The sequence below is a fragment of the Apium graveolens genome, chromosome 2, assembly GCF_009905375.1.
Source record: "Apium graveolens cultivar Ventura chromosome 2, ASM990537v1, whole genome shotgun sequence".
Taxonomy (NCBI): Eukaryota; Viridiplantae; Streptophyta; class Magnoliopsida; order Apiales; family Apiaceae; genus Apium; species Apium graveolens.
This window is the reverse complement of record NC_133648.1, coordinates 315,485,994-315,511,101: the sequence shown is the minus strand read 5'-3', so window position 1 is coordinate 315,511,101 and position 25,108 is coordinate 315,485,994. Positions and strand designations below refer to the sequence as shown.

Below are 25,108 nucleotides of genomic sequence, written 5' to 3'. Positions count from 1 at the left end.
ATTGAATCGCAAATCATTTCAATTAAAAATGTTATTTTCCCTAAAAGTCGAATCGCATCAAGAAATTAAAAATTAAAAATATACCAAAAAAAATACCGTGTGAGATATAAGAGTAATAATGTAAATCTTTCAGTTCGATTTTTGCTCCGTCCTAATATTTAGTTCAATTTTTCTCCAAAGATGAATGTATATTTTTGGATCATTTTTTTTATCATCGTAGTGAACCAATCAAAAGGGCTAAATTGTAATTTACCTCTCATTCCCTCCTATATAATCCCAAACGCAAGGCATCCATGTACAAAAACACTCCACTCTCAAATTTACAAACCACGCCGCAGCTATCACAAATCTAAAACCCTAGAATTTCATTTCTCAATGCAGAAAAATGGCCGGAGCTTCGTGTTTGATTAAACTCACCGTCTCAAACTCTGTCGGCGGCAGAAATTGTCATCGAAAACACGTCGAAGACGGGTGAATTTGTCCTCTATTTCGGTATCTTTTTATCGTCTTATCTTCGATTGTTGTTTCAATTATTATTTTTTGTTTGTGAAAAATGTCGAATGAGGATCGTAACCGTAATCATAACCATAACCATAACCGTGTGTTGCACGGTAAGTATGAGCTAGGTCGCCAATTAGGGCATGGTACATTTGCGAAAGTGTATCACGCACGTAATTTACAGTCCGGTAAAAATGTTGCGATGAAGATCGTGAGTAAAGAGAAAGTGATTAAAATTGGAATGACGGAACAAGTTAAACGTGAAATTTCGGTTATGAAAATGGTGCGCCATGGTAATATTGTTAATCTCGATGAGGTTTTAGCTAGTAAATCGAAGATTTATTTCGCGATGGAGCTGGTTCGGGGCGGGGAATTGTTTAAGAAAGTTGAGAAAGGGAGGATTAATGAAGACGAGGCGCGACATTATTTTTATCAGTTGATATCGGCTATTGACTTTTGTCATAGTCGCGGTGTTTATCATCGTGATTTGAAACCTGAGAATTTGCTGTTAGATGAAGAAGGTAATTTGAAAGTTACGGATTTTGGATTAAGTGCCTTATCGGAACATTTGAGGCAGGACGGGCTTTTGCATACCAGTTGTGGTACTCCGAATTACGTTGCACCGGAGGTAATTGAGAGAAAAGGATATGATGGTGCGAAAGCTGATATTTGGTCTTGTGGTGTTATATTGTATGTGCTTTTAGCTGGATTTTTGCCGTTTCATGAGGAGAATATTGTTTTGTTGTATCGGAAAATTCATCGTGGTGATTTCAGGTGTCCGCCTTGGTTTTCATCGGATGCGAGAAGGCTAATTGTGAAAATGCTGGATCCGAATCCAAGTAGTCGGATTACTATCTCCAAAATTATGCAGACTTCGTGGATGAAAAAGGCGGTGCCTAGAAGTATTGAGATCGAAGAGGATAAAGGATGTGAAGGGAAACAAATCGAAACATTGAATGCTTTTCACATTATTTCGTTATCCCAAGGCTTTGATTTGTCGCCTTTGTTTGAAAATTATAAAAAGAATGATGAGAGGGAAGAAATGAGATTTGCAACAACAAAGACGCCTAGCAATTTGATATCGAAGCTGGAGGAGGTGGCAAATTCCGCAAAATTCAGTGTCAAGAAGAGTGATTCGAGTGTGAGATTGCAAGGAATTGAGAATGGAAGGAAAGGAAAATTAGGAATAGCCGCGGAGATGTTTGAATTGACACCTTCTTTGATGGTTGTGGAGGTTAAGAAGTGTGGTGGCGATACGTTGGAGTACAATCAGTTCTGCAGTAAGGAACTCCGGCCAGCTCTTAAAGACATTATCTGGACATCCAAGGACAACGATTCCAGGTCTGATTAAATGGACATTGAATCTAGTTTGTTTTCGAGCTTGTTATGATATTATGATTAGATGTATGAGTATGTTTTTTATCTTGTAACCTAGAGTTGAACATCATGTACTTGTACTCTTCCTGAACCTAATCATTTCTAATGCATCTGCTACTTCTTAAAATTCTAAAATATAGATGTTTTTCTGGAATATAGCTTTTTACTACACTATAAGTTGTAGTTGTATCCATTTAGTCGATAAATCTAGGAATGAGCGAGAGATACGCGATTATGCTTTTTACGTTTTTTACTAGTTTTTACTAGTTGAACATATTCACACACCCACTTTGTCATTGACACGTCATTTTTAATCAATTGCCAAAATAACCATATATTACTAGACTAGAAGCATGTTAATGGAATATAATTGGGGAGATTTTGAGAATCATATCTTATGGGGATAATGCCATATAGTGATTGACAACCAGTTATTCATAAGTTTGAAAAGTTTGATTGATGATGAAATCAAGTAATCCAAGGTCTTAATCAGGTATGATAATGTAACTTAATGGTTTCCCAACAAATATTCAAAATTCAGGAGATGTCTTACTTTAATCACGATTATTTGTACTTGATTGTCTAGGGAGGGACCATATCATTCATAATGCACCTACAAAATACTACTAAGTGAGTCTTTGAAAGTTTACGCATCTATTTCTCACAATATCCTATTTATGTCTGCAACAAGAAACGAGAGATTGACGGTTAAGGAGGGCTCAATTATTGTGCACCCGGATACTACAAATTTCATAACATCTACACATGGACTCCGTAGGTCTAGACTTTTATGTGTCCCCCCCTTAAGCTGTTGAGACTTGAGACTGAATGCAAAGTAGAACAGATGTGATCAGACTGCAGTTGCTGGGATAGTGTCCTTCGGTCACTGTTTAGTGTTTTTGTTTGAGATAGATGTCGATAGAAATAGAATGACTTGCTCGCTCTGGCATCGTTTAAGTGAACATCAATATATAAGGATGTAACATTCATTTACTAATCCTCAACTGCAGAAATGAGATTCATGTTGAAATGTGACATTATGTAGAGTTTGTTTGGCTTTCGATGTCATCATTGTACAGACAATAATTACGTGTCTACTCATTATCTGCAGATCGTATTAGAGAAACTCTTTCAATTAGTTCTTCTTAATTTATGCCGAAAGCAATCAGTTTCTCACATCGTTCATTTAATATGTCTGCATCGACAAATGAGAGGTTAATGATGGGAGTTAGTCATTATTGTGTGTCCTTGGCACACATTAGAAAACCCGAAAAACAAATGCATGACTCAATTATTGTGCAGTCAGATACTCTACTACGAATTTCATAATAACTACACATGAACTAGGTATGTCTACGCTTCTACGTGTCTCGCCCCTTGAACGTTGTTCGTAGCTGTTGATAGTGAATGCAAACTCGAACTAATGTGATCAGAATGAAGTTGCTCTGGAGTCTGGTTTGTGATCGATTGATAGTGTCATTTAGTCATTGTCAATGAGGAAGATAAATGAAGATAAAACAAGTTAATATCAAAACTATGATATACAATGACTTGCCAACAAACTAATAAGGATGTAACATTCATTTACTCCTCATCAACTACTAATAGAGCTCTCAAGTATACGACACGGTAAACAACACTAAAACGACACGATATAAATGATGTGTTCAGCTTTTTGGTACACAAACACGAAAGTACACGACACGAAAAAACACAAAATCTAAACGGGTACGGATATGTGTTTACCCTTGGATACACGACACGACACGAAAGTACACGAAATAATAAATTTATTTATAAAAAATTTTAATATTTATATATTCATTTATATAAATATACATATTACTTTAATATTATATGTATATATACAAAAATTCATATATATTTATAAAAATATATCCAAAAATATACTGTTATATGTATATATAAATATATTTAATATATATACAAATATATATATGTAAAATTATATCCAACTATATAATATTTTTATATATTTATTAATTAATTTATTTTTACACACGAAATGTACACGAAACGAACACGAAATGATAAGTTACGGATATGTGTTTATCCCTAAGTACACGAATGTTAAACGAATCAGATATGTATTTGTCCTTAACTACACGAAATACGAAAATACACGAAATGAAAGAATGAAAATATATGAACAACACGAATTGCCAGCTCTAATTACTAACCGCAAAAATGAGATTCATGTTGAAATATAACATTATGTATAGTATGTTCGGCTTTCGATGTCATCATTGCAGAGATAATAGTTAGGGTGTCTACTCATTATCTATTAAATATTGTTAAAAGCAACTCTTTCAAACTATTCTTTTACTCCGAAAACACGCTAATGGGAAAATATGTAATGGTTATTTGAACATGTAATACAGCTGTAAAGTTTATTGTCATAACTGTGACGTTGAGTAAGGATCACTTCGTACAAGAATGTCAGAAGAATACTGATTAATTAACTTGATTATACGAGGTTACGAACACTAACTGAGACCGACTATTTCTAAATCCTCCTGATCATACTATACATAATGCTATGTATATGATGTCTCAAATGTATTGGGTCAAGTTGTGGATCTTTGGCCCACAGACAGACTGAATGAAACATACATGATAAAAAGATTCTTATCCGGGCCCACAATCAGTTTGATTGCATGGGTCAAGGCCCACAAGACGTTAGGACAGTTGAAATATACTTGCACCTAATTATTGGAGAGGGACAGATGTACAAGTGAAAATGGAAAAGATTCAAAACCTTTACTATTGTCTCTCCTGGGATAACTAAAGATTGAGATGTTTACATATACGGTTTTTATGTGTCGTGTACGTGGATATACAATAAGCAAAAATTTCTATAATTTTGACTTGTTTTGATTGAACAACACTTTTTAATAATGATGAACTCCTGTATTTACAACAACTCTATCAATCAAAATACTCCAAATTTTATAAATTTTAGTATTTAGCATGTGTCATGTGTACATACTAGACAAACCCTTACATATAATCAAGTTAAAAATGATGTTTTGATTGTTTTCACTTCCCTGTCCTGTTCCACAGCATGATAACAGCAAGGAAATAACCGGCTTTGTATTCGTGGTTACGAATCGATTAGAGATTTATCGGTAAATCGAAATCAACCCGAACAAATGAGATAAGTTTTAATATTTTTTGTCTGGTAAAAGCTTTTCATATTTGATTATATTATTTTATTTATGAATAAAATATATCATTCAAAATAATTCATAGCGATTAATCGGATTTTACTAAGAAAAAAATAGAAGTTTTAGAAAATTTTAGCCACCAATTGCAGAGTAAAGTTTTATGTATACCCATTTTTTTAAAAACACGGAGACCACTTGTATTTTACAACTAAAATCTTTTATAAAAATATTGCAAAATATATTATTTTGCGAATTAAGTTCTACAAAGATCGTTTATTCAAAATTTTGAATATTATACATATATTGCATGTAAAATATTACAAAATATTTTATTTTATGAAACATGTTTAATTTGCAGAATATTTGTTCAAATTGCAGAATATACACATTATACTTATTAAACGTACATGATCTTCAACAATTTTAATAGATTAATAATATTCGTAAAATATACTTTACAAAATAATATATTTCATAATATTTAAATTGCAGAACATATGTAATTTCCAGAACATACCTGGTTTTCGAGATCCTACATAACTTTTCTCGCAATCAAATATTGCAATTATAAAAAAAATACATGGCCAGGGCCCTGGACCTGGAGTATCAAGCCCGACCTCAAAAACCCAAATACTAAACTACAAAAATTTGGGAAAAGAACTATTTTGAAACCCGGCCCAAACTAAGCCCACACAAAGTTAAGAACTCACATTGCCGAAATGAATTGAGATTTGAGCTCATGTCTTCTGTAACGCTTCAAGATCAAGGGTAAGATCTTTCTTATTCATATCCATATTTTACTTAAAGCCTCGTTAAATTGAGATTTAAGTTTATTATTGTTCTGATTTTACTTCTCTAGCTTTTATTTCATATATGTTGTTGGAGAATTGTTGAATTAGTTTATTCTGTTTTACTCGTACGAAATGCTATTTGAATTTGTTGTAAAACACTCTCTGTAGGAGAGGGAATACACTTAATTCTACTTTCCTGCAAAATGTTGCGGGATTTTACTCGCTTAATTTAAGAAAAATACGACTGAATTATACGATTTACGAGGAAGCTCTGTTTCGATAAACATTGTCAATTGCAACTGAAATTGGACAACAGGTCAATAAATTATTGCTTATTGGTTAACTGCTTAGGGAGACGGTACAAATTTATTTGAAGAAATAGCTGTTTACAAGGGTTAGGATTAGAGGTTGTACCTATAATTTGGTATTGCTACATGTAGTGATGTAGATCTCATTTTGTAGTTCGTTTTCTTTAAACTATACCGTGTGAAAGTAAAGGTTATGAAAAATTTATCAAGGTGTTTATTTGGTATTTGGATTGGAAGCATATTGAGCAAGAATGTATGAAGGCTGTAGAATGCTAAACCATGTTAATCTCATGCTTAGCATATATAATATGTCATCGTACTGACATTGTGCATGCTACATCCATGTCTCGTCAAGTGCTAAGTTGCTGTGAAACATATAAAATGACTGTATTTTCAGAATTCATTAACAGTTTGATTATGATACAGTTGCTTTATTAGTATCATTTTAATCCGTGAAACCTAATTTAATGTTTGTTCCGCAAAGTGTAGAAAGGAGGCTATCTGTTCTGCATTTTTTTATGCAATGCGGATAAATGATAGGAAAATGAAATTCTTTTTAGGTTCACCACTGCTTGCATAGTTATGTGGCTCCACAGTTTATGATATCAGTACTAGTCCCAGTAGACGTCTTCTCTTCTGATTATATTGGTGGTATTATGACCCGGATTTTGCTTGAAATTCTATAATAAATTGAGTTATTGGTTTCTTTTTCTCCTGCGCCATAGATAGAAATTTAACTTGTATTGATGTTGGGAAATTGGACTTTGTGGTGGAGATTTGGTATTTAGTCCAAATATAGCCCATTCATACTGAAGTATATATTGATTTAGAGTAGTTATTGAAATGTCCCACCAGATTATTTATATGTTTGTGTGTGCACGTGTGCGCATCTGTATATATTGGGCCTATATGCAATATCCCTATGTGTTTATGGACATTTCATCATGTATTGATTGATAATTTCAGTTTTTATGTGTCTTTGCAAATTCATGACAGGTAATATCTCCGGTTTGCTGCTGCCCCTAGGATCTGGCTTCATCTAATTAAAAAAAACTAGATTCTTATTCTAGTAGCCACATTGTGAGTGAATTTGGAACCCCACTTAACAGATTGTACTCTCCCTAGCATTGTTTTAACACCCACCTCTGTCAATGTCTCTCCGGAAACCCCCACTCCCTCGCATGCTCTTGAGAAATGTATCTTGCATGAGAAATGCCCAACAAATCCTTCGTCATGTAAATGTGTCAGTTCACGATGGTGGTGCACTCGTGCTTACTGGAACTAATGGTTCAGGAAAAAGCACATTTTTGCGTATGCTAGCTGGCTTTTCCAAACCATCAGCTGGGGAGATCCTCTGGAATGGTCATGATATAACTGATTCTGGAATTTTTCACCAGTACAAGCTTCAGCTCAACTGGCTATCCCTAAAAGATGCTGTTAAGGACAAGTTCACTGTACTTGACAATGTGCAATGGTTCGAAGTTCTTGAAGGCAAGATAGGGAGGGCACTACCTGCTTTGGAACTTATGGGGCTTGGAAGACTGGCAAATGACAAAGCAAGATTGCTTTCAATGGGGCAAAGGAAAAGGCTTCAGCTTGCAAGGTTGCTTGCGATAGATAGGCCAATTTGGTTGCTTGATGAGCCATCTGTCGCACTGGATGATGATGGAGTAAAGTTGTTGGAGCACATTATTGCGGAGCACAGAAAGAAAGGTGGGATTGTTATTGTTGCTACACACTTGCCTATCGAGATTGAGGATGCCATGATCTTGAGATTGCCACCCCGTTTCCCAAGAAGAATGACTTTGGTAGATATGCTTGATCGAGGTGATTGAAGCTTAATTCTATCATCTAGTTTATTCGTTCTTTGAACGGGAAAGATTAGGCATACATATGAAAAGTTGTGAAAGTCCATGCATTGCAATTTATGTGGATATGGAAGTGTTATGTTACTTTACTGAAGAGGAGAAACTCCATATCTACGAATCTCCTTGTAGTACATTGATTGGACGAGCAATGCTGTAAATTCTGTCCACCAATGATTAAAATCCTAAATACTTCAGGACCCAGGGTGGTTTTCTATCCTTGGAACTTTCAGCTTAGGAAGCTCCTGTAATATGTATGCCCCCAGTTTATTGATGATATTAAGACAAAACTAAATGGACCATGAAATATACGAGGAACAGAGAGGTTATTTCTGCTCTGGCAATATTGAATCATTGATCATATTCTTTCTTTTTCTTTTGCAATCGCTTTGAGCTTCTTCTTTTTTATCGATAAAAAACAACACCAAGAGTTTAGTACGTGAGAAATCATAACATCAAGATATCGATGATGAAGAAATAACAAAATCTAATATTTTGAAAAAATATATCATTGCTCCATGAAGAAAGCTTCTACAGATTGTGATGATGGTGATACGAGTTTCGAAGATATTCTGGGAACTCTCATCACTTCAATTAATTATAAAAAGGACAATTGAAATTTTGAAAAAAGTCAAATATCAAAACGATCATTGAATTAGAGACCGAATTATCATGCAGTCCTAAGAGGGGCTCCCGGACATTTTTGGCGCATTTGAACTCAAAGTTCATTTTTTTAGCACAGCTATTCAGATTGTTCCAAAAATGGCACAGAACGCCACTTCCTCCGGGGTTCAACCCCTGAGGCTCAGAAGAAGTGGCGTTCTGGGGTAAATTACTTTTTTTTTCCTTTCCTCTCCGGACTGAATTGCATTTAGTGTTAAGGGTGAAATCAATGTTGAAGACCTACTTTTGGGTTTTAATATTAAATCGGAAAAAAAAAATGGTTTTTTATTTGTTGGATAGTCATGCAAACCTTTTTTTAATACGTATTTTTTGTTTTTTAAAAAATATAGTTTATATATGATTTTTTTGGCATTGAAAAGGGTACCAAGGTACTCGAGTGTGCAATTTGTAATTGGGGGCATGTTTGGCAAATCTCATAAATAAATCCTAGAAAATTATTTTAGTTTAATTTTTTTTCTATTGACTAGTGATGTAAACTTATTTGTAGTACGTAAATTTTACTTTAATTTTAAATTTTTATTTATAATGTTTTATGTTTATGCAATAGTGTATCATGATTATGCAATAGTGTATCATGATTATACAACATTGTAATAGCCATTGAGAAAGTCTATGGAAGTTGGGCTACAACATATCAAGCTCTTCCCATGTTTCTTGCAGCCATCAAGAAGACAAATCCTGGAACCATTGCTGAGATTGATGCCGTGCCTCATGCTCAGGAACGGGGCACATCCGTTTGCAAGCGAATCTTTTGGTGTTTGAAGGCAATGATGGACGGGTGGCAACATGCACGTCCTGTGATTTCAATAGACGGTACTTTCTTGAAGGGGAGATATAGGGGTAAACTGCTTGTTGCCATGGGTGTAGATTCGAACAACCACCATTTTTCCCCTTTGCTATGGTTTGGTTGATGAGGAGATGTACGAGAACTGGTCTTGGTTTCTGTAACGTATTCGGAGACATGTCTATCGCCAAAAGACCAGCGTGTGCATCATCTCTGATCAAGCAGCCAGTATTCTTTCTGCAGTAAGAGACCCTCAAAACGGATTTGCTGAGCCATTAGGCATCTATAGGTTCTGTCTACTGCATGTCCGAAGCAACTTCTGCCATCATCACCCTGGCGGTGAACTAAAGAAATTGATGTGGAAAGCTGGCACAACCGCACAAGTATCCAAGCATGATGCATACATGGCAAGGATTGGTGAAATTTCCCCCTGCCCTTGACTAACTTGCAAGAATACCCGTTGAGAGGTGGACACTTTCCCACGATAATGGTGTTCGCTATGGTCAAACGACCACCAACATGCTTGAGGGTTTCAACGGAAACATAAGAAGGGCTCCAGTAACAGCGATGATGGAGTACCTCTTTTACAAGGCGGTCACGATTATTGAGACACATAGAAATAAAGTAGATGACGGTGTGCAACAGGGTCAACAGTTATGTGTGCATTCAGCCGCCATGTTAGCAAAAATTCAAAGAAAGGCAACTGGACATACGGTTATTACTTTTCACCGTGCACATGGTATCTTGAAAATAGTTACACATCAATACACAACTGTTAAAGGAAGGGTAAAGGGAGGTAGACCCAGGTCGTCAATCTCAACGACCGTACGTGCACGTGTGAAAAATGGGCGACGCATCACATGATGTGCTCTCACGCAATGGCTGGTTGTATAAGACATGGACTGAGTTGGGATCATTTCATTGAAAATTGCCATAAAAACCAAATAATGGAGAACTTGTACCGGCCAATTATTTATCCCTTGCAACCAACCGAATACTGGAACTACGAATTACCCCCACTTTGGCAGGGGTATGAAAAGTTAGTAGCGGATGAATCATTGAAGAAACTTAAGCAGAAACGTGGAGATAAGGGGCAATCGGTGCGGATCCGAACGGAGATTGATGGTCCGCGATCAGGAAAGAAATGTAGTGTATGCAACCAAGAAGGTCACACCAAGCGTAGCAAGAAATGTCCAGGGCCTCCACACTTAATAACGTGAACTTCTACTTGCTCGTTTCTTAGCTTCATTGCATTTTCTTAGCTTCATTTCAAATGTTGTACCATCATTGTCATTTGTATAATCTAAGTTTTCTATCTTGCTATTTCGAACATTACATGCAAAAGTTGGTTATTGTGTTGTCCATTCGAGCTTCAAATCGTGGAACTCCTATTAGGTTTATCCCATTCAAAACAAACATTCCAATTAGGCGTTCAAATTATTACTAAAATTATACAACAAACATCAGAAAGAACGTAAAAATCTGCAAGGTTTACAACATATTGATCCTCATCAGTTCCTGCACTCTCCACAACTTCACCCTCTTCTTCATCCGCATCTTCTCCAACGTCACGCCAGGCCTGATGACCTTCAACATACCATGCAATTTCACTATCTTCTCTTTCAATCAGGTTGATTTCCATTTTGTCATATTTTTTATACACTTCATCGATCTGACGGATGCGTTCGTCCTCCGGCAGGGACCGATCATTGTAAGCCTTTCGGAGCTTTTCTTTATCAGCTTTTATCTCGCCCAAAATATTTTGATTCACGCACTTCTTCTTCTTTCTGCCACTCTCATCTTCTTTCATTTTCTTTCTGCGACCGATACATTCCGCGATACTAAGCTGACGCCAAATGGACTTAGATGTGCTTGACGATGATCTTTTTTTACCCTTATCCATTTTATGCTTTCCAATTGAAATGCCCAAGACATTTATAGGGCATGCTAACAACTACGTCACATTACATTTGTACAGTACTTCACACTATATTTATCATAAACACTCACACACTATCTGAGTAGTCAAATCATTCAGGAATATAAAATAATAATTTCAAAAGCTCAAAATAATAAAGTATACTATCAAAATACAATATTCAGAAATATTACTCATCATCGGACAAGTAGAAATCGAAAATATAGTCGGGACTCATAGCGAAATGATGATACATTCTTGCGTTGTGATGGTCACCATCTTCAGCAAACTCCCTACATTTTCTTTCTAGATCCATCCGGTTTAAACGCATTCTCATTCGATTCTCTTCCTCTCTTGCACGGAATAAAGCTAGTTCCAGTTGTTGAGCGGTGTCTCGCTGCATGTGTATGGCGCGTTGTTTAGTTACTCGCACTCCATGTTCTTGACATTGGGCTACACATATTTGCAAACACCCTACACGCCATTCCCACTCCCTATGCATCGTGATTACTGAACCTCTTGAGTAACGTAAATTTGGATCCATTGAATATCTAAAATCGTCATCACAAAACCATTTCCGACCAGTAGCTCAAATAATATCACTAGGAGTATAACTCATTGCTCTTCTATTAGTATACAACATTAACTTCCGAACAACATCATATTTACATAATAAACAAGGACGCAAGGCCACACAAATTAACTAGACATGCCTGTAACATTCACGTGTTAATTACGTCTCATACTATTTCGAAACAGTTAACATTCATTTGTCACATCATACAGCTTTTATAACTTCTACTGCATTTGACAAGACTACTCACTATCTTGCAGTCTGCATGTGGCTACCTATCTGTGGAGGACCCTTCCAACTTTGCAGTTGCAGATTGGCATTCGTAAAAGTAACTTCTTTAACTTTCATCTCTAACTAGTGAAAACTTCAGTCAAACTGTTGCATGTGCTTTCTACTGTGTATTCACGGGATACTTAACTCATTTTCTTGTCATTTTCCTTATCATCATTTTATACTTCCATTTCTGAGTAGTCAAAACTCATAAATTTACCAACAAGTAATAATACATGCCTGTAAGATTCACGTGCTACTTGCTTTTTCAAAAATACTAATACGTGGAACAAACTTTTTCCAAAAAAAAAATTTACAACCACTTCTAAAAAAGTCATCAACTTTGGGAATATTATCACAATTAGTACAAATGTTTCTGTAAAGTAGTAAACAAAAAATTGCAATAACGAGTGCATTTTCCATTCATCTTGGGAACAAATTACATTGCAAGGGAACATTGATTATGTAAACATATAATAAGAGAAATACATTACAGCTGAAAATTGGAAAATGAATGAATCTCTCAATTTTTTTAGTCATCCGCCAGATTTACTACGTACTCATCAAACTCATCATCAACGTCCTCATCCTCTTGTGTGTGAGGGGATGTATGCATATGACCTCCCTCCCTATATCCATGGGTCGAGGCGCACGTACTCGACCGAGTATCACGCGATGGCAATGCGTGGGGCCCCTGATTTCTATGACATATAGTTGTAGCCATACCAGCATCATCGTGTCCTTGAGAAAATTCCCCAAGTTTGACGATATATTTCCCATATTTTTCATCCCACTCCTTGTAATCTTCACGTATCCTTTCAGCCCTACGCTTTGCGTATGCATCCACGTACTCCTTTTTCCTCATCTCAAGCTCGTCCTCCATGAAGTATTAATGTCGAGACATTTCATTTAACTCGTACTCATGTTCCTCCTTTGAAATGTGACCAGAGTTGAAATTCTTATTAATATTTTCTTCATACTCGATCGATGATTTCATAAACTTCAAGTGCATTTCCCCATAGCCAACGAACTGTTCATTATCACGTACGGCATGTCCTTGTGCGGCCCGTATACCTCGCATTCTTCTCACAAATTGTTTGACCTGCCTAATTTCTGTTTGTTGAGCCTCATCCCGTGCTTGAGATTCGGTCCATTTATACCAATTAACTTCCCTGTAATCATGAATATCAGAACTAGCGTGTCCCTTGCCCTTGTCCATGACCTGACTGTAGCAGCCTCAAAATTTAGAAACTAATATACTACAAAGGGGGAACTTTAGTTGATGGCTTATAGTTTTGCAGCTATTTATAGCTATATTACATGGTCAAAATGTAATATTAGGTTGTGCAGTTACGAATATGGAAATAATTGATATTATCCACCCTATAAATTTTAAAATGAAATTATTCACCTGTGTCATTCAGTTCAAAACAAGAGTTGACTTGTCAAATCATTTCATAAATTTGCATGTGCCTACTCCCGTGAATTTATGAAATCTGCATTTCCTTTACGTAAACACAGTACTTCTTTTAACTTTTCATATTTGTCTGAAGATTCGGACTTCTAAAAGTTGACAAGTCGATTTTATCTTGTTATTTTTACTAAAAGATGTTATTGTCTTCTAATACAGCAAAAAAATACAAACTACCCTTTCAAAAAACATTTCTTTGTCAACTCCCAAAGTACCCTTTTTTGAAGTCACAAAAGGTCATATGTACACTTTTTTTAAAAATACAAATATTACATACTATAAATAGGCTTGCATGACTCCCCAATAAAAAAAATTACACAAAATTAATTTTTTTCCAATTTAATATTAGGACTCAAAACTAGGTCTTCATTGAATATTTTCGTTGCCGACTACCCTTTTTGAGGGCACAAAAAGTCATAAATACACTTTTTTTAAAAAAAACAAAAATTACTTACTATAAATAGGCTTGCATGACTACCCAACAAAAAAAAAATTACACAAAAATAATGTTTTCCCAATTTAATATGAAGACTCAAAACTAAGTCTCCATTACATATTTCCCACTTACAAACACTTAACCACAATTAACACAACTGACATTCAATCCAGGAGGAAAGAAAAAAACAAAAAAAAAATTAATTTACCCCAGAACGACACTTCTTCTAGGCCTCTGGGGTTGAACCCCGGAGGAAGTGGCGTTCTGTGCCACTTTTGGAACAATCTGAATAGTTGTGCTAAAAAAATGAACTTTGTGTTCAAATGTGCCAAAAATGTCCGGGAGCCCCTAAAAGGAGACCATTGTGTAAAAGTAACCATAGAGGAAAAGGCTAAATTCAAATTGACATTTTGGAAAATCGCATAATAATTGAATTTTCATCTATCCCTCCATTCCAAATTAGTTGTCCATATTTGACTTTTACACGTAATTTCTTGACTACATATTTTCGTTAAATATTTTTTAAATTTTCTTTTAATAAATAAAAATTTAAGATTTAAATTTTTATTCACAAAAAAAATTTAAAAATAATCAAAGAAGGTATACGATCAAGTCACCATAAAATACGCGTAAAGTCAAAGCGGACAACTAATTTGGGAGGGAGTAATATTTGTTTTTGGTTAAAATAGTGCTCAAGTAAAAATAATAAATTAAAAAAAAATTCCTTGTTTCGAATGCTTTTAAAGAGACTCTAAAACCCTAAACCCTTTCTCCTCTAGGCTCTAGCCTCACATATTGATATTATCTTCCATTCTCACACAACCGTATTTAGGCGATGATAGAAAAGGTAACTGGGAGAATTAATATAAGAAATTACATCGGTTGGTGGTATGAAATACCTTCAATCTTTAAGGGCCACAATTTTTATGCAAACACCAAAACAACATACACTTTGAGTAGTAATGGTGAAGTCAATGTTACAAAGTTATACGAGAGATGGAGTGCTAGTGAAAAAGGTTTATTAAAGACCAAGAACATTTCATGCACAAAAGTTCTGTCACTCGTGATGATCCTCTCTTTTGAATTGTTCATCGCGACGTTGATTATCACTATGCTTTGCTTCATAACTCGTGAATACTATGCAGGCAACCTTGCATGGATACACGAATGTACAATGGCCTATTGGCGAAGGCTAATGAAGAAGGCTATGATGTGTCTAATATTCGCGAGATCTCAGAGTACCAAAAGGAAGTGGTGGTTCAACTAGATAGGCCGTTGGGAAATGTAACCTGGGAGCGTAATTTAAGAAAATTTGTAGGCCAATGGTATGAAATAGCTTCGTTTGCTTCACGATGCTATGATTTGGAGAAGAGAAAAGCAAGTTACTCATTAAGAGATGATGGTAGGGTGATATATGATTACAGTATTCGAAATTTCACAACTTATGGACCTTATGCTACTATAAGGTCTTCGGGTGGTTGTTATTACACTCATAATGAACTCATTCACTGTGATGATGATCACTGTGCTTTGTTTGATCATAAATGCTCACAGGTACCGTACAAGCAACCCCAGATAGATGATGAAATTTATAATCAGATTGTGGAGAAGATCGAAGAACAAGGCATTGATGTCACCAAAGTTAAAAGGGTAACTGCATACCAAGATGAAATAGTTACCGATTAATAGAACTCAGATTAAACATAGGCCATTGGCCTTTTCAGTTATCTTTTTGGTTTTTCGTATTCTGCAGTGGACTCCATTCTTTTTTCCTGTTTAAGATGGCATTACTCTGACCAATTTGATACCATGGTTTGGGGATGATTTTGTATACATGGTGCTGCAAATGAGGATTTTATAGTAAAAGAAATGGCTTCAAATAGAAACAGTGTATATCCTAAGAGTTTATGAAGACTAGCAGAAAGCATTATGCTCCGTTAAGGAATCAGTCAGGGATGGCCCTGGCTATAGGCGAGTAAGACTTGCGCCTATGGCCTCCAACACATAAGGGCCCCAAAATTTTTCAACTTCTTTAAGTAAATATATATGAATTTCCATCATATATGTATATTAGGGCCTCATAAACTGATTTCGACTAGGGCCTCTCGAATCTAAGGGCCGGCCCTAGAACTAGTTTTGAATTTTTCACCTGTCAACTCAAATATAAGCTTGCGAGCAGATGGTGGCACCTGATGCATTATAATCCAGTGAGATATAATCGTAAATATACTCAAAATAAAATTAATTATAGTAGGTTGCATTTCAGGTTTTGTAATTCCATGTTAGCTTACCACTAATCCTTAATGTGAATCCAATTAGTCATTTTTGTCCACATTTAGTCATATTTGTCAATACATTTCCCTCCCCAAGAAGCAGAGAACAACTCTAATCAATAGTAATCATCCTGTTGGAACCGGTTTTCTGCTAGCCCAGTCTTCGTTCAGATGATTTGACTTCGGCCTGAAAAAAGGTTTATTAAAGACCAAGAACATTTCATGCACAAAAGTTCTGTCACTCGTGATGATCCTCTCTTTTGAATTGTTCATCGCGACGTTGATTATCACTACGCTTTGCTTCATAACTCGTGAATACTATGCAGGCAACCTTGCATGGATACACGAATGTACAATGGCCTATTGGCGAAGGCTAATGAAGAAGGCTATGATGTGTCTAATATTCGCGAGATCTCAGAGTACCAAAAGGAAGTGGTGGTTCAACTAGATAGGCCGTTGGGAAATGTAACCTGGGAGCGTAATTTAAGAAAATTTGTAGGCCAATGGTATGAAATTGCTTCGTTTGCTTCACGATGCTATGATTTGGAGAAGAGAAAAGCAAGTTACTCATTAAGAGATGATGGTAGGGTGATATATGATTACAGTATTCGAAATTTCACAACTTATGGACCTTATGCTACTATAAGGTCTTCGGGTGGTTGTTATTACACTCATAATGAACTCATTCACTGTGATGATGGTCACTGTGCTTTGCTTGATCATAAATGCTCACAGGTACCGTACAAGCAACCCCAGATAGATGATGAAATTTATAATCAGATTGTGGAGAAGATCGAAGAACAAGGCATTGATGTCACCAAAGTTAAAAGGGTCACTGCATACCAAGATGAAATAGTTATCGATTAATAGAACTCAGATTAAACATAGGCCATTGGCCTTTTCAGTTATCTTTTTGGTTTTTCGTATTCTGCAGTGGACTCCATTCTTTTTTCCTGTTTAAGATGGCATTACTCTGACCAATTTGATACCATGGTTTGGGGATGATTTGGTATACATGGTGCTGCAAATGAGGATTTTATAGTAAAAGAAATGGCTTCAAATAGAAACAGTGTATATCCTAAGAGTCTATGAAGACTAGCAGAAAGCATTATGCTCCGTTAAGGAACCATTCAGGGATGGCCCTGGCTATAGGCGAGTAAGACTTGCGCCTAGGGCCCCCAACACATAAGGGCCCCAAAATTTTTTAACTTCTTTAAGTAAATATATATGAATTTCCATCATATATGTATATTAGGGTCTCATAAACTGATTTCGACTAGGGCCTCTCGAATCTAAGGGCCGGCCCTAGAACTAGTTTTGAATTTTTCACCTGTCAACTCAAATATAAGCTTGCGAGCAGATGGTGGCACCTGATGCATTATAATCCAGTGAGATATAATCGTAAATATACTCAAAATAAAATTAATTATAGTAGGCTGCATTTCAGGTTTTGTAATTCCATGTTAGCTTACCACTAATCCTTAATGTGAATCCAATTAGTCATTTTTGTCCACATTTAGTCATATTTGTCAATACATTTCCCTCCCCAAGAAGCAGAGAACAACTCTAATCAATAGTAATCATCCTGTTGGAACCGGTTTTCTGCTAGCCCAGTCTTCGTTCAGATGATTTGACTTCGGCCTGCAAAGAGAAGAATTTGAGGGATGATCATCCCGATTCACCTCCGGTGTGAGAATAAGTTAACTGGTTTTGGTGAGTAATTCGGAATACAGGATAGTCTGAGTAATATTGTGTGTGTGTGATGAATTTATCATCCGTGTATATAACCTGAACCAAGTTATTTTGTAGGAAATACAATTATTGTGTAGAACATATCAATCTGAATCACATGTCCAAAAACACAGAGAGTAACTTGATCCCACCAAATGCAACCAATAACTATATAGAAAATGCTTTGATAGATTCGGACCTAGAAAAATATGGTTCATATTGCATACAATTACATCAAATTTTGTGGAGAGCTTTGAAGCTGGCATCTAGATAAGGCTTACTTGACTAACTGATCCTCTCCCGAAGATAAATGAGTTGGATCTACTGTGAAATTATGCTCTTAAAAGTTCTCAAGAGTACACTATATGTTCTGACATCTGGAAGTTTGTAGTGGACCAATGGCTCGCCCTGATCTCCTGTCGAACTGGGGAACTTGGAGGGGAACCAGGGCACTCCTTCGAAATTGGATTCAACCTTAACACGTACTAGATTTGTGTTTGGATTGCTGCACCTAATTATCAGCACTGCAAAAGAGAATGAGGAACACATGCATTAATACATATTGTAGCAAAAATATTGATTTACCAATAAATAGACAGACACTGAGTCTCCTGCATAACCAAAACCTCAGCAAAAGGTGTGATAACTAGTAAATTTAAACCCTAGAATCAAGAAGTGAGCATCAAAAGATGGTTGCAACAAGACATGCTTGCAAGAAAAGGTTTACGTCTTGCATTCCAGTAAGGTAGTGCAGCAATATAGCTACTAAGCTAAAAGGAAGCAATATGTTTTTCTCTGTTCTAAGACAAATCAATACTTCGAACGAGGCTGTTCTACAACCTATTTAGGGCTCATGAAATGGATATGTTTGGTTCTGAAACACGCTCCCATACTTCAAGAACAAACTAAGGGAAAAAAAAGAATGAAATGGATATGTTTTTGGTGTTACATTTTATATGCATATCGAACTAGCTTCATGCCTGCAATAGCCTTGGCAGAACCCATGACTCTGGTTCTCTTTGCTGAGTATAATAGGTTCTCCCGGGAATCATCGAGATTAAATTGGCTTCTGCGCGGTGTTAGGGGAACACACACAAGTATAGAACCAAACAAACAATGCAAAACACACACTCAATATATGACGCGGAAAAACCCACGTCTCAACTTGAATTATTAATCAAAACAATTATCAATAATACAATCAATCTCACCAAACGGTATTTACTCAAGCGATACGTAAGTCAAACAATACTCAAGCATACATCAAAACAATAACATGACTATGTATATATAGTCATCACAAACTTAGCCAACAAGACATACCTAATCTGATTACAATAATAATTGTCTACCCATTCCCATTATAATAATAATTGTCAACACATACAATTATTATCCAACTCAATTATGATAATAATTGTCTACCCATACAATTATTACCCAATTCAATTATGTTTTCTATCACCAAGACCATACTACCTATTGGGTTTAACTCCAACAATCCTCCCCTTCAACCCAATATGATTTCATGCACAACCGAATTAACGGTCACCATCAAGCCATCGACGTCGATCGCCCAATACCTCCCCTCGAACAATAACCCCTCCTTCTAGTACAAAAAGATTTCTCTTATCTTTTCGACCTTCTGTTAGTAGCGATTTCACCGGACACCATATTTACGTAGAAAGCAAATCCATCCCCAGTTACCAAGTCTAAATACAGAGGGCGAGGTAACACTTTGGAGTCCTCCCGCTGCAGCATCCACTCAATTGCTGCATGTTGATGAGGGAAAAGTTTAAATTTCATGCATGGCATAACTGAAGCTGCCAAGGACCTTAAATGGCGACAAGTAGCAGAAACTCTGAGAAGCTCAATAGGTTCCAACGTAGCAAATATATATTGATCTAAACATCATCCCACACATCCCATATGCCAGATTCAGAAGTACCATCTTCTGGATACACTCTTGAAAGGTCGCCATCTCCTTTCATGCATATTATATGCATATCCATTTCATTTTATATGCATATTGAACTAGGGGCGGATCCACAAATTCTACTTCAGGGGCAACGACTAAATTCTGAGATGACACCGACATATTTTTAAATTTTGGTTGGGCCAATTCTCTAAAAACATTAAATTTTATTTTAGAGGGACACACGTCCTACGAGGATCTTTTATTTTCAGGTGGCATAAAAAATTGGCTTCAACTTCTAAGAGAGGGTTCATCATTTGACTTCTATCACAGCTATTTTAGTATGAACAAACTTTCAGCTATAATGTTCCAATGAATCCAGATGTATGATTAATACATGAACATAAAAAGTTCAGAATTCAATACTTGCACTTGAATGGTAGTGTAGTTTAATCACATGAAGCAAGCAACAAATTCCTAATATAAATCATCCTTCAATTTCCTTTGTATGTATGCAGGATGATTGTAAACCCATTCTTCCCCAATCATGCAAGCGTTCTACAACTACCAAGACAAAAAAGGTGGATGAAGATAAAAGTTGAAACGACCTCTACCGTTTGCATATTACATTTGCTCCCTAGTTCAATGCAATCTCACAAAGTGTTGCACTTTACCAAAGAATACAATTACTATTTCAAAAAATAGAGGTTAAAAATTCATCTCTGTCCACACTTCAAAGAGGAACCGTGGATCAAATAACAGCACTTTAGCACAATATAACTCCATATACAAATTAAATATTGTAAAATAACATCATTCTTTAAAATAGAACTCCATCTCACCATTACATGATTTAAAAGGAAAAAACAACAGGCATGTAATGTCTTAAAAAGTAAAATATACTGCTACAGTGTTGGGAATCTGGAGAGAACTAGTTCTCTAAACTCATCTACCTAAACCAAGAGTACTGCATTGATGCAACCATCATTCTCAGGGTTATTAGTCACCTGAGCATATTTCCCTGCATTCACCCCAAGATTAACGTATTAGATACCAACATGAAGTTACGTTATCTACAACAACAGTATGTTGATCTAATATTTTAATAACAAAATTAGACTTCTTACCCCATACAACTTTTCCAGCAGGTGTGACAAGACCTAGTTCACTAACATTCACCTGATAAAATATACAAATCAGAAACAATAGTCCGTAAAACTAATTCAAATATTGCATGAATAGAGCATAGCAACCAGTTGCTTACCTCTATGATGGTTCCTCTGGTTACAACACCAAGAGATGTATACATTGGACCATTGGGATTCTTCTTTACGCCAATCATTTCAAGATTGAAAGTACATTTCAGCTCAGGGTGCGTCACATGGGCTTTTGTAAATCTCAAACCAGAAGGACGGATGAAACGCTCGTATTTCGGGGGCTTTCTTGTAAATCCTTGTCCAACAAATGTTACCTTCGTGATCATTCGTTTCCACTGTTTAGCTGCACAAAAGCGTATGATTAACAAAAATATAGATTGTTGAAGCAAAATGCACATCTACATATATATCTTTTTCACGAGGCAAAATATGAGTGAACCTCTGCCACATATTTCACTTATTATACAAGTACAATCCGCAATCAATTGTAAACTAAGGTGGCATGCAGAATACTTACTTTTACGTTTACCAGTCCTGATCACTTTAAACATCTCATCTTCAGCCACAGGCCTGACCTGAGAAGTAAAATAAGTCCAGTTTACCAAATTTGTAATATATTATTGCGTAACCCAGACAAAGGAAAACCGCTTCACTAGATAAATGCATTAAATTTATTTGAACAGCAAGAAGTGCCTAAAACTAGAATATAGATAAACACCTTGTCCCTTATGTATCCAATTTAGTCATGCTACACACTTTATAAGATTAGGAGGGGAGATCCACCATGTGCTTACAATTCCAGTCCTATTATAAAGACAACATTTTCTGCACTACCTCAGTTGTTGCCTTCTGATAGTTTTTCATTTTCGTGTTCTTTTAAATCAAGTGCCATTCAACCTTAAGATCGACTTAGGAACCCAAGTAGCACAAGATTACATATGCAAAGGGAAGATATTCTGTCCAGAGGTTGTTTTGGTTGCAAATGTGGCAAGATTATTTACAAGACACACATTCAAACAATAAGGAAATAAAAAGGTCCCAAAGGCCAAAACCAAACAATTCTTTGTACTTCTAAATATAGATGCATAATGCAATGGATCGATACAAAGCATAATGACTAGCAAATAAACAGGTACCTACCTTAGGCAAAGGAACATCCCATTTACCAGCTTTCTCTTTCCTCTTTTGTTTAATCGTGTTGCTAAGAATCTGCAACGAGAAAAACATATATCGAATTAGACACCGTACCCTCGTTACAACAGTGCTAGCATAAAGATTCACTTAAAGTTATTCACCAATAAATCAAAAACCCAAAACTACACCTTTGCACGTGTCGTATTTTCACGGTCAAGAAGATATGCAGGAACAGCACCGTCATGAACTTCATCATCAACCTTACGTCTGCTGGAGCTTTCTTCATGCATAGCCAATCTATACACATGATACATAACATAAGATCACGGACACTTGAGGGTTAATCTTATTTTTCAAAACAGTACTTAGAGCATCTCCATGAGACTCTTAAATTCACTCATAAATATAATGGCAAAAATCGACTCTTAGTAATGTGTATTCATCTCCAGCAACACTTTTTATCTCCACTTCTTGTTTAGTTCTATATCGTAAAACTATAAAAGAGAGTGGATAGACACACAGACCCAGAGAGAGAGAGTTTATTATTAATTGTTTATAAAATATTAGTCAAGAGTGAACCACTAAGCGTCTCTTGGAGGAAAAAAAATCTCCCTCCTAAAATTCAAGTAAAAAGCCAAGATAAGGATGCTCTTGGAGATGCTCTTATACCCCTAAACCTATTTATACTTAAAATAATAATTAAAAAATTCTAAAATGACATAATTACCAACAAAACCAGAAGAAACCACTGATTACAATGGAATTGAACTACCAACATAACCACAAGCTAACACGCATGAGTATGAATTAAGATAAAATAACTACTTCTGTTCAACCCAGCTATGATCCATAATTTTTCCAGCAACTCTCGTAAGATAATTAGCATTTTAAGTAACCTCCTGTAACATTTTCTATTTCCATGTCATAAACAATAGGCCCCTTAAAATTCAATTGCTAAGTTAAAGATGTAGTAGCTAATTTTATGATAGTAACCAGGTTAGGTAACAACTACAAAGACGATGCAAAACCAATAAAACTTATGACCTGATTGTTGAAACAAAATTTGTTAAGTAATGAAATAGTGAAAACAAAAGCCACGTTAAAGACCTTAACATTGATTGATTAAAGGATTTGTCTACGATCAAAACAGAGTTTTTCATGTTATTTTTAAATATATCAAAGATGGTTGGTGCACTGAGGGATGACTTGAGATTTCTATCTGCGAACCCTTTGACATCATAGTTATTCAAATTATATAAAACCTGGCACTAGTCTATTTCTCAAAGTTACAAATATATAGAAGAAGCATTTCCAAATTTCTAGTGAAAACCTCTCCATCTATATTTCGCTGAAACATTCTGTGATTTTGAGAGTTGTGTTTGTTTATATAGTATCTTGACTTCATATGTACACTAAAGCATCCTGCTCTTCTTTGACACATTTATCTTCTATATTTAACTCCTTGGACAAAATTGGTTAACAAGTAACAACTAGAATAAATAAGCTAAGAGTTGATAAACTAAAATCTTGGCGGTTCACTGCTAAGTTGTTTATAAACAAAACTGAAGTTGTTATGTACATCATTGCACCTTTTACCTCTAGAATAATGCAAATATCTGCATTAGTTTCTTTATTTAATTATTAAAAAAATAATCACTTGTATCATTACTAATTTCGCTTTATTTAGTTCTATCTAGCCAAAGTCATCTGTACAAATGTGAAAGTCCAACCTACAATTATAACATCATACAAATGTATTTCGCCTATTGATACTAACAATAACAAACAGCAGATTAGAAAGCACAAATACCTAATTACAGAGCGGGAGAGAGAGGGGGGGAGAGAGATTGAGAGAGAGAGAGAGGGAGAGAGACAGAGAGAGAGAGAGAGAGAGAGAGAAAGAGAGAAAGAGAGAGGGAGAGGGATAGAGGGAGAGAGAGAGAGAGAGAGAGATTACGTTTTCTTCATAAGAGCCTTCTCCGCATAACGTTTCTTAGCAAACATCTTACCCTTAATACCCAAAGCCTGTTCATCCAAAAACCAATCAATAAACACACACAAACACACACAAAAACACACAAACACAGAGAGAATAAAGGAAAGAAAACAAACATTCTGAGCAGTATGAGAGCGCTTGTGAACTTCACGAGCCTCCTTCTTACGCTTCCGATCAAAGTGATCAAGTCGATATCCATTACGCTTCCTATGAAGCTCTATATAATCTCCTTGAGGCTACAACACAATTCAATTCACATTTAATTACACACATATATACATACAAGAGGAGAGAGAGAGAGAGAGAGAGAGAGAGAGAGAGAGTAAACATACCATGGCTGTTAGAATAGGATGAAAGAGAAGAAATGCTGTTGCGAGATGGGGTTTTAGGGGATTTAAATGGGCCTGTTTGGATAAAGGCCTTGACTTGTTTTTTTTTAATTTATTTATTATTCGATTTTAAATAAGTTAAAAAAAATTAAGTGTGCTGCTATTTGACAAGGCAGAAAAATAAATTAATATCACCACCGCCTAATTATTATTATTATTATTATTATTATTATTATTATTATTATTATTATTATTATTATTATTATTTTACAAGATAGGAACTATTATTTTGTGAAGGTAACCCCAAACGGGCCTGCCAAATTCCTCAGCCCTTGTTGGGCCGGGCCTTGTGTCTTGATAGAAGGTAAATGGTGCTTCTAAAGGCTTAACCAACAGCAGATTCTGCAGT

The 25,108-nt window shown here is 35.8% G+C and overlaps 4 protein-coding genes across 4 annotated transcripts; 3 read left to right on the top strand and 1 right to left on the bottom strand.

The window, feature by feature from the left end:
- The first annotated feature begins 316 nt into the window (after positions 1-316).
- Positions 317-2,041, top strand: LOC141708842 (CBL-interacting serine/threonine-protein kinase 6-like). Its single transcript, XM_074512652.1, has one exon. The coding sequence runs from the start codon at positions 554-556 to the stop codon at positions 1,847-1,849; it is 1,296 nt and encodes a 431-aa protein (XP_074368753.1). The 5' UTR covers positions 317-553; the 3' UTR covers positions 1,850-2,041.
- A 3,687-nt stretch (positions 2,042-5,728) lies between these two features.
- Positions 5,729-8,378, top strand: LOC141708841 (ABC transporter I family member 1). Its single transcript, XM_074512650.1, has 2 exons — positions 5,729-5,831; positions 7,159-8,378. The coding sequence occupies exon 2, from the start codon at positions 7,314-7,316 to the stop codon at positions 7,995-7,997; it is 684 nt and encodes a 227-aa protein (XP_074368751.1). The 5' UTR covers positions 5,729-5,831; positions 7,159-7,313; the 3' UTR covers positions 7,998-8,378.
- Positions 8,379-15,331: 6,953 nt separating this feature from the next.
- LOC141704130 (uncharacterized) lies at positions 15,332-15,944 on the top strand. Its single transcript, XM_074507453.1, has 2 exons — positions 15,332-15,814; positions 15,918-15,944. The coding sequence occupies exons 1-2, from the start codon at positions 15,332-15,334 to the stop codon at positions 15,942-15,944; spliced, it is 510 nt and encodes a 169-aa protein (XP_074363554.1).
- A 4,860-nt stretch (positions 15,945-20,804) lies between these two features.
- LOC141708840 (uncharacterized) lies at positions 20,805-24,768 on the bottom strand. Its single transcript, XM_074512649.1, has 9 exons — positions 24,703-24,768; positions 24,487-24,606; positions 24,332-24,399; positions 22,563-22,671; positions 22,381-22,449; positions 21,758-21,815; positions 21,348-21,583; positions 21,211-21,262; positions 20,805-21,104 (listed from the first exon to the last, which is right to left on the bottom strand). The coding sequence occupies exons 1-9, from the start codon at positions 24,703-24,705 to the stop codon at positions 21,037-21,039; spliced, it is 783 nt and encodes a 260-aa protein (XP_074368750.1). The 5' UTR covers positions 24,706-24,768; the 3' UTR covers positions 20,805-21,036.
- Between the last annotated feature and the right edge of the window lie 340 nt (positions 24,769-25,108).